Here is a 9,629-nt window from a genome sequence, read left to right as displayed (position 1 = left end):
TGTGTGTGTTTGTGTGTGTGTGTGTGTGTGTGTGTGTGTGTGTGTGTGTGTGTGTGTGAATCTGTTCTCTCTTCAGGCCAACATGTCTTTCGCCAGTCTGTCGGGTAAGAAGAAGGTTGCCTTGACGACGCTGGGCGTGGTTACCGGCGGCGGCGCGGGGCTCGCTCTGATGCTCCACCAATCAGTGAAGGCGTCTGAGCTGGAGCTCCACCCCCCGTCGTACCCCTGGAGCCACGCCGGGCCACTGTCGTCCCTGGACCACGCCAGGCGAGTCGGCGGCCGATTGATCGGTCGATTGATCGGTCGATTGATCGGTCGATTGATCGTTAAACATATAAAACCAGTCGGAGCCGAAATGAAACCAAAGCTGAACAGAATATAAACATTTTGCATTTAAAACAGAAAAACCTTTTGTGTAAATCTGTTTCACAGGAAACTTTTAAACCTCCTTTGCTTTTAAATATTAACCACTTTATCTACAAACGGTCAGCAAATGTTTGTAATATTGTATAAAAATGCTTAATGAGCCTTTATTTATCTGATTAATATCCAGAACGATCAACAGATTAATTGATGTCTTTGCTCTTTAAACCAGCTCAGATTCTGATGCATCATCTCAGTAACGTCTTTTATTTATCTTTAAATTATTTCCATTGATTTCATCACAGCAGGTTGAAAACCTACAAACAAATTTTAAAAATCGATTCCAGATCACAACAAACTAATGAACTAGTTTTCCAGGTAATGATGTTAACAACCTGCTGGACAATCAAACTACATTCCAAACACATAAAACCTGATTTGATGAAATGATGTGAAGTTCAGCTGGAAGCTGACGGGACGGGTGCGCTTGGTTCTCTGTGATGCGTGTGCCAGTTGGGTGGAGATAGTAAACACAAGTTTCCCATTTGCTGTTTTAACTTGACAATTGATAACTAAAATAATCAAACGTTATAATACCAAGATGCATCAATCTGATATTAATATCTGATATTGATAAAAATATTGTAGATCAGATATCAACATTAATATTCCTGATCTATAAGTGCAAATCTATTGGATCTAGTTCTATGCTTTATTAATTCTTTCACATTATATTTATTGTTGATAATTGCACTTTCTGAAGCTTGTTGGTTTATTTTTCTGTTTGTTGGAGCCTACTAAGAATTAGATGAACTTATTTTTTGCTAAGCTCTTAATGTTACAGACCCAAGGTGATGCTAATGCTAATGCTAACGGTAGGTCAGCTGTTCCTCAGACCCGCCTGTCAGTCGGCCTCCTGCTGTGGTTCAGCTGGTTGTTTGGTGAAGGAGTGAAACAGTTTTTCTGCCGCAAAATTAACATTTATACTTATTTGTTGTATGAAGTCAACTGGGACAAGATTTCTGTTGTTTTTATAAGTAAAGAAAATATTCTTTTGAAAGCAGGAAGCTTTTTATTTTGAGTGAGTCGAAAGACGTTTGACCAGGAAAGAGCCTGTTGCTTCCGCTCTCATCCTGAGTGTTTCTGATTGGCTGCAGCATTCGCCGTGGTTACCAGGTGTATAAGCAGGTGTGCTCAGCCTGCCACAGCATGGAGTACCTGGCCTTCAGGAACCTGGTGGGCGTGTCGCACACCGAGGACGAGGTCAAGACCCTCGCCGAAGAGGTGAGCAGCAGCCGGCTCCTCCCGCCACCAGGGGGCAGCAGCCGGCTCCTCCCGCCACCAGGGGGCAGCAGCCGGCTCATGTCGCTCCTCTTGCTGTGCAGGTGGAGGTGGTGGACGGCCCTGATGAGAGCGGCGAGATGTTCACTAGGCCAGGAAAGCTTTCGGACTATTTCCCCAAGCCGTACCCGAACCCTGAGGCCGCCCGGGCCGCCAACAACGGGGCGCTGCCCCCCGACCTCAGCTACATCGTCAACGCCAGGTACTTCCTCCAACGCTCACTGAGAGCATCAGGAATCCATCAACTGCTCACTGGAGGATTCATGAAAACGGCTGAAACGTTCAGGAATGAAGCCAAAACTGCAACATAGAAACATATTTCCATAATTCCAGCTCCAGCCTGTGGATCTGCTCCACCTGGTCTCTGGTTCTGTATCATCAGCCAGATGATCACGTTCAGTCCAGCTGAACGGCCTCATGTTGGCAGTAAAATGTTGTTTTTAAAAGGAATCCATAAGTTTATTGGGACATTTAGTCCTGATTTGTGTTTTTAACGGTTTATTTAAGTCTGTCAGGCTCCTGATCTGAAACCCTGAAAGGGTTTGACGGCTGGAGCCTCGTTAGGATAAATCAGAAGAATTAATGATCTTAAATATGATTGAATTAACGCTGCGTTTTGTAATCTGATTAATCCACAGCATCATTAATCAGATTAACCATTTCATTGGTTGCAGTAATTTTTCTAATATTGTATAAAATTATCTTAAGTGATGAAATGAAGAATCTGCAGAAAGTGCCAATATTTTTTAATCTGATCAATCGTCAGAATAATCGATTGCTAAGCTAATGGCTAGCTGCAGCGCTGATGGACATGCGCCCCCTACAGGCACGGCGGAGAGGACTACATCTTCAGCCTGCTGACGGGTTACTGCGAGCCGCCTGCCGGCGTCTCGGTGAGAGAAGGGCTCTACTACAACCCCTACTTCCCCGGCCAGGCCATCGGCATGGCGCCGCCCATCTACAACGAGATCCTGGAGTTCGAAGACGGTAGGTGGCGCCCGATTGGCCGGCATGTCGCAGGAGGCCGCGTCTGATTGGCTGTCTGGTTGCAGGAACCCCGGCCACCATGAGCCAGGTGGCCAAAGATGTTTGCACCTTCCTGAGGTGGGCGGCCGAGCCGGAGCACGACCAGCGCAAACGCATGGGCCTGAAGGTAGGCAGGGGGCGGGGCTTAGGGCGTAGCCATGGGGCTGAAGGTAGGCAGGGGGCGGGGCTTATGGTCTGAAGGCAGGCAGGGGGCGGGGCTTATGGTCTAAAGGGTTGACGGGGGCGGGGCTTAAGGCCTGAAGGCAGGCAGGGGGCGGAGCTCATTGTGGTTTATAATAATCTCAGGTAGATTATCAGATTATTCCACCTGGATCAACACCACAAACATTTTACTAACATTAGAAACAGAACATTGCTAAATACTTTAAAAGACAAAATTAAAACGAAGTTTGAGCGATTTTAAAATAAATAATGTTAGAGTATAAATTCAGTGTTATCTTTTTAAGGTTCTTTTTTAATTAGGAGTTGATGTATTTGCAGAAAGCAACATGTCCAGTGAAATAACTGCAGCTGTTTAGTTTGAGGCAGCGGTGACGCAAAAGCAACCGTATCCATAGCAACAGAGACCGGTCTGATACAAGCTCACCTCGCTGCAGCAAACAGGAAGGGGCGGGACGGACTAACTAGAGTTTCAACTCAAGTAGAAACAACATTTTAACTAAAGTTTTAACTTTTCATCTCCTCGGCTGCTTTGGTCACATGAGCTGCAGAACAACGGACAAACTTTAAGAATAGTTTGAATAGCAGGTAAAGGTGGTGAAACCAAAAACATCTCAACTGTTTAGATCATCCGTTTGACCTCTGACCTCATGAAGGTGTTTCCTCTGGTAATAAGAACATCGATTAGACGTCATTCAATAATTAAATGTAAATAATATTTACCTGTAGCATTTACGTGTTTCACTCTATGAATATGATTTATCGTTTGAGTCGGAGGAAAATGTCCACCTTGATAGATTAAATAGGTTCATCTTATTTTTTTATATATTTATAAGACTCTACCAATAAAAGGTCTCAGAATAATACATGGCACCATAAAACAAATCAATTTGGTTATTGACTTTTGCTCAATTAAATTTCTTACGTATACATTGCAATGGTATTTTTATTATAGTTCAGCATAATAACTATAATTATTATAGTTAAAGTTATTAAAACTATAGTTAGTCTCCTTATTTCCTGTGTTCCTGCTGTAATTGATGGAGATACACAGATATTATTTATAATGTATAAAAGTGTTTGTCATTTAATTAGCTCTACATTGTTAAGAAAATGAAAAATACGGTGTTTATAAGATAATTTATCTTTTACGGTGCCAGTAATGGAGGAATTAATAGTAAATAATAAAAACTTTGTGGTATTATTAGGCCTGTTGCGATAAATGATAATTAATCGCACGATAAATTAAACCTCATTTTAATTATCGTCTCTTTCTGTTGATGACACTGAATGAAAAAGGCTCCGGTCTCCACTGACCCTCCCTTCCTATTTCCTTAGTCTAATGTCCAGCGAGTGTCGGCCCATTTTAAACCTGAGACTCATCAGCTGACAGGTTTAACGGTTCATCGGGTTCGTCCAGCCGTGTGGTGTCCAGCCACATGGACACTAAATAACGGCTCCAAGTCCAGTTAACTAATTTAAACCAGGCATTAATCAATACTTTACTAGAATCACTAGAAGATTTAGAAGTTCACAGAAAGCTACAGAATTTGTTAAAAGCTGTGATCTGCGCTGAAGTAAATAAAAGATTGAACATCAAATCCATGCTGAGAGTGAAACTCCTTCCTAAAGGTGAAAATACATCACAGATTTAAAAAACAAAACGGAAGTGTAGGAAATAGCGCCCCCTTCACTTCCGGAGTGCAACGGTCCCATTTCCAAATGAGGTCTGAGGCTGCCAGCGGTCCGTCCCGCCCCTTCCTGTTTGCTGCAGCGAGGTCCTTCTCGTCTGATATCACAGCTTGTCTAATGGAGGACAACAATAACCGAACGTTGATGTGAAGGCAGAAGGCGGCTGCAGCTGCTCTCACCACAGCATCCATCCTTAAGATTAAATCTGCTCTGAAATGACATCAGAGTTTCAACTTTATTCTGAAATACCTGCAGTTTATCCAGACATTTCTAGAATAACTCGACCAAACAGCACAGCAAAATTCAACCTGGTCATCTAGTCCAGTGGTCCCCAAGCTTTCCTCACCACGGACCGGTCAAGACGAGGGGAGGAGGGAGGGAGACGGTCAGATGAGGCCTCTGCATGTTGCTGAAGCCTCTTTTGTTGAATATGTCTGATCTAAAATCAGCTCTGTGGTCACAGAGGTTTGGAGAATCAGCCGACAGGATTTAACCAGACCTCAGAAGCTCCTCTCCTCTCGACCCTCTGACTCTGGTCGCTATAGTAACGTTTACATATCCCTTCAAAATAAGATACAGAAAACATTTTACTTTGGTGAACATTTTAACTCACGATACTGACTAACGGAGCCCTGAGCTCGTTTCTCTGCAACCAGACGGTCCAGTAACACCTGAAGTGTTGCTGATGTCCACAGCCTGCTTGGTCTCTTCATGGCCTCATTAGTGAGCCAGTCGCCCCACATCACGCAGAGCGGCTTGTAACGTGGGAATCACCTGCCGGTCCGGGGTAAACCCATCCTCCTGTCTCTTCTCTGGGCCTTTTCTCCTTCGCAGAGAAACTTTCCAAAGACACCTGATATGTTTCTTACTCATTTTGCTGCTTGTGGCCTCAGTGTTGGTGCACAAGACGTAACCCAGAGAATCCGGTTAAAGGATTTTCAAAATAAAAGATCCTCCAGACTCAAATAATACCTAAAATGGAAATATTTTATTATTTCTTGTGCGGCCCGGTACCAATTGGTCCACGGACCGGTACCGGTCCGCATCCCGGGGTTGGTGTCCACTGATCTAAAGGCTGAAGTTCTTCTGTCCAGAGAAAGAAAATGAGCACAAGTCCAGATTTTATCGTTGCGTTCCTGAAGTTGTGTCATAACTTTCCCTACGTTTTATCGTAACGTTATCCAGGGTTGGTCTTAACGTTCCCGATGTTTGTCCCTCCAGCTGCTGATGGGCTCTGCCATCCTCATCCCTCTGGTCTACTACATGAAGCGACACCGATGGACGGTGCTGAAGAGCAGAAAAATCGCCTACAGGCCTCCTAAGTAACGGAAAACAAGCGCACCCCGACCCAGGCCTGAACAAGAGAAGGGTGCGTTCAAAAGCCCCACAGAGCTCATCACCCCTATCTCTGCCCCCCAGGGGCCAACTGATAACATGCAGCTTGTTTTCAGACGTATATGATTTCAGTCAGAAATGCCTTTTTTTCAACAGGTTGTCAATGAAAACCTGATAGTTTTCGTCTGAGTGTTCTTGAACGCACCCTGCTCAGAGTTTATTGACCTCCAGCAGCGGCGGCGGCTACATGTTGCCCGAGTTTCATTATGTCTGTAAGATACTCCATGCTGACGCTCATCTCTGGGTCGCCTCAGGCTTCACCACGTTCTGCGTCTGTAAATTCATTTTGTCTTCAGAAAGTCTGACATAAACTGTTTTACTGTACAAATTAAATTCTTCTAAACGAATCTGTCTGGTTGGATGTTTCTGTTCTGCAGCAGTTCTGGCTCTGAGGTGCAGCTGATAGCTTAATCTAACCCTGGATAAATCTAGAAAGGTGGGCGTGGCCACACAATGGGGGGCGTGGCCACACAGTGGGGGCGTGGCTACGCGCTGAGGGGCATGAAGAACTGGTTCCTTAAAAACTTTGTTGCTGTATTTAGTGACTTTTTATCAGAAAATAACCAACTAATGACAAACCCAGTGACTTTTCTGTTCCACTTCTTGTCTTGTCCTGGAGGGGGCGCTGCTGAGCGTAACAAACCTAAATGTTGAATCTGAACGCTGCTCCAGCTTCCGGTTCACTTTATTCAGTCAAGTATAAAAATAAAATCATGGGATTAGCGTCAGAGTAAGAAGCTAGCAGCTGTGAAGTCTCCGGCCATCCAGGTTCAGCTCCAGGATGTGATTCCTGCTCCTCACGTTCCTCTGAAAGGAGATGGAGTTTTTCTGTTGCTGCTCCTGTTTTATGGAATAAGTTTCCAGATTAGATCTGCCCACAGCCTGGATCATTTTAAATCACTCCTTAAAACTCATTTTTACTCTTTGGCATTTAATTGATGTTTAGTTTCGTCATTTGTGTCGTTGTTGTGCAGCAGTTTTAAAGTTTTATACCTGTTTTAAAGTGCCATATAAATAAATTTGACATTCAGACCAGTTCAGGTCCGTCTCTCAGGAACTGGGAGAGCAAACTGGAAAATGCTGAATCTGGGGTCCAGCGTGGCTCGACCAGTGTCCTGCAGATCATCTGCTGCTGAGTTTTCCATCTGGATTTCTGACCGGTTGTCGTCTCGCTTCGGGAGGAGAAACATCCCGTAATTTACTCCATTTACCAAAATAAACTAAATTATTGTAATACTTCATATCTGCATCTGTGTTTCATTTCAATCTGGAGAGACTCCGACGGAGAAATTCCTTCATGAAGTTATTTGGCGCTCGGCCCCGGCTGGACATCGAGCTGTGCATTGCAATAAGCTCGGATGAGCATTCCCGATGCTGACGAGGAATGTCATCTCCCGGGACACCGGTGGTGGAGGTGGGTGAAGGATGGGAGCCTGGAGAGAGCGGAGGTGGAGAAGGCGGAGGCGGGTTGAGCGCAGCTGGAAAGCAGAAGGCGCCACGGATGGAGGTCCTTTTCAGCGGGAGCTGGTCGGTGATTGGCCGTGACGTGGCTCGGTCCGCCGTTGATAGGTCGATGGCACCGATTGGATGATGCAGGTGAAGCTAGAGAGTCTTCCAGTTTGAATTTACACCAAGGCTTCATAACAGCTGTTCCTGTAAAGTCACTGTGAAGCTCCCAGCCCATTTTTCTGGCCTGTTTCTGCGTATTTTTCCTTTTAACACTTTGAGAACAGCAGAGCCACAAAGTTATTCTCTTACATATTCAGTGAGGTGATTTTATTTGTATAGCACATTTTCAGCAACAAGGCAATTCAAAGTGCTTTACATGAGTTAAAAGGAAATACAAAGAAAATAACAAACCAAAGGAGAAAAGAGGAAAACTAATCTAATGTTCTAAAGTATGTAAACTAAGTGCTGCTGTTCAGGCTAAGTATCTAATGTCATTTCTAAATAGTGAAACTACAGTTTCTGATAAAATAAGCTACAGAGTGACTGATCTAAATCCTTTTCTGGGTTAAAGTCATGAACTAAGCAGTGATGTTCCTGTTAAGTTCATAGTTATTCTGATTCCATTTCTGGGCTGTTTAATATTGATCTAAATAGTGCGTGCTCCACAATTTCTGATATTATTAATAAGCTAAAATGATCCTTTTCTGGGTTAAATGGGGAGAACTCCACCTAAAACAAAAAAGAGGAAAGGACCCATTAGGGCAAATGGAAACATTCAGACAAAGACACGAGTGAAGGCGGAGACGTCAAAGGGCCAAGAAGAAACTTTACTGAGCCTCCGGCAAAGTCCGATAGAGGTGTTGTTTATCCAGGAATGTCCTTGGGAGCGTTCAGCTCCATGGATACAGGAGGGGTGAGGAGGGAAGAGCGTTGTGTTTACATATCTTCAAGATTAGAAATATGCAGCCCTTCCAAGGCCACACAGGGGAAGCCAATTCAGAAACAGAACGTCTGAGGTCGGGAAGATTATAAATTTCAATCTTCCCATAAGTCTCTCCGATGCATCTCAGTTCCCAATCATCCATATTAATTTGGTCGTTCCACTGAGTCGAAACCAGCAGCTTCTCCAAGATCGATTCCATCCGGTTAGTGAGTTTTAGAGTCCTCGTCTCTGTCCACCAACACTCTGAGTGTTCGCTACTTCGGCCAAGTCCGTCACAAATGTGTCGATAATCCAGGAATCCAGAAGCTCCAAACAGCAGGAATCCTGTCATCATGAATAAATCCAGGGTGAATCCCTCCGGGTGTCCCCGCAGGACAAGAGGCTCCTGTGTCCAGACTTCTCGTCGAAAATTTGATCAATTGCATTGAGAGATCGGATGACCAGATCAATAATTTGTAGATTTGGAGGATGTGCAAAGAAAGGCTCCAAAAATATAGAAAAAGACGAGAGAGAAACAGAGCAAGCCGGGCAGGAATGGGCAGGGAGGGAGCAGAGGGCCAGGCGTCCGCCTTCATGGGGAGCAGAGGGAAAATGAATGATTTATTATTTGAGGTGATTAAATTATAAGTGAATTTCTCCAAACTGTTGCTGCTTTAAATCAGAAGGAAATTTCTCCCCATCGTTCATTTCTAGGGATTCAGAAACTGAACTGAACTGAACCAAATGATCCTGAATTGATGTTTCCTCAGATTTTCCTGAATGATGGTCAGTTTAATTTTCATGAAGAATTAAAGTATAAATACATAAAAAAAACCTCTAAATGCTCCAAGTTATTATTCATAGCAGGTTTTCTAATAATTTTGTGGCTTATAAAAAACTTAAATGTTCGTTTATTGACTGCATTAAATGGTCACATGTGTTAAAATGAAAAACTATTTCAATCCTAAACACAACAGACCAAATTACATGTTGACAGAAAATCCTGCCTTCAGTTTTTCTTCCATCCACTTTGTGTTTCTGCTTCATGTCAGTTTCCAGAGCTGCTGGCCGACGTGAGCCGGTTCCTCCGGCACATGTTTGGGGAACCTCCGGGTTCTGGTCCAGGTTCTGGTCAGGGTCCGGGTTCTGGTCAGGGTCCAGGTTCTGGTCCTGGTCCGGGTTCTGGTTCTGGTCCTGGTCCGGGTTCTGGTCCAGGTCCGGGTTCTGGTCCTGGTCCGGGTTCTGGTCCAGGTTCTGGTCC

General features: G+C 44.3%; 1 protein-coding gene across 2 annotated transcripts in view; it reads left to right on the top strand.

The window, feature by feature from the left end:
• cyc1 (cytochrome c-1) overlaps positions 1–6,344 on the top strand; it is a 7,944-nt gene extending 1,600 nt beyond the window's left edge. Inside the window, exons 2-8 of one of the 2 annotated variants that reach the window (XM_008402499.2) lie at positions 77–267; positions 1,521–1,647; positions 1,749–1,906; positions 2,531–2,691; positions 2,757–2,857; positions 5,824–5,971; positions 6,094–6,344. In XM_008402499.2, coding sequence (XP_008400721.1) covers positions 77–267; positions 1,521–1,647; positions 1,749–1,906; positions 2,531–2,691; positions 2,757–2,857; positions 5,824–5,928 — 843 coding nt within the window. In that variant the 3' untranslated portion in view covers positions 5,929–5,971; positions 6,094–6,344. Of the gene's footprint in view, positions 1–76; positions 268–1,520; positions 1,648–1,748; positions 1,907–2,530; positions 2,692–2,756; positions 2,858–5,823 lie in introns of both variants that reach the window. The other variant, XM_008402498.2, reaches the window with a different exon arrangement.
• The last annotated feature ends 3,285 nt before the right edge of the window (positions 6,345–9,629 follow it).

This window comes from Poecilia reticulata, unplaced genomic scaffold (genome assembly GCF_000633615.1).
Source record: "Poecilia reticulata strain Guanapo unplaced genomic scaffold, Guppy_female_1.0+MT scaffold_233, whole genome shotgun sequence".
NCBI classification, from domain to species: domain Eukaryota; kingdom Metazoa; phylum Chordata; class Actinopteri; order Cyprinodontiformes; family Poeciliidae; genus Poecilia; species Poecilia reticulata.
The sequence above is the reverse complement of the archived record's forward strand: the minus strand, read 5'-3'. Positions and strand labels throughout refer to the sequence as shown.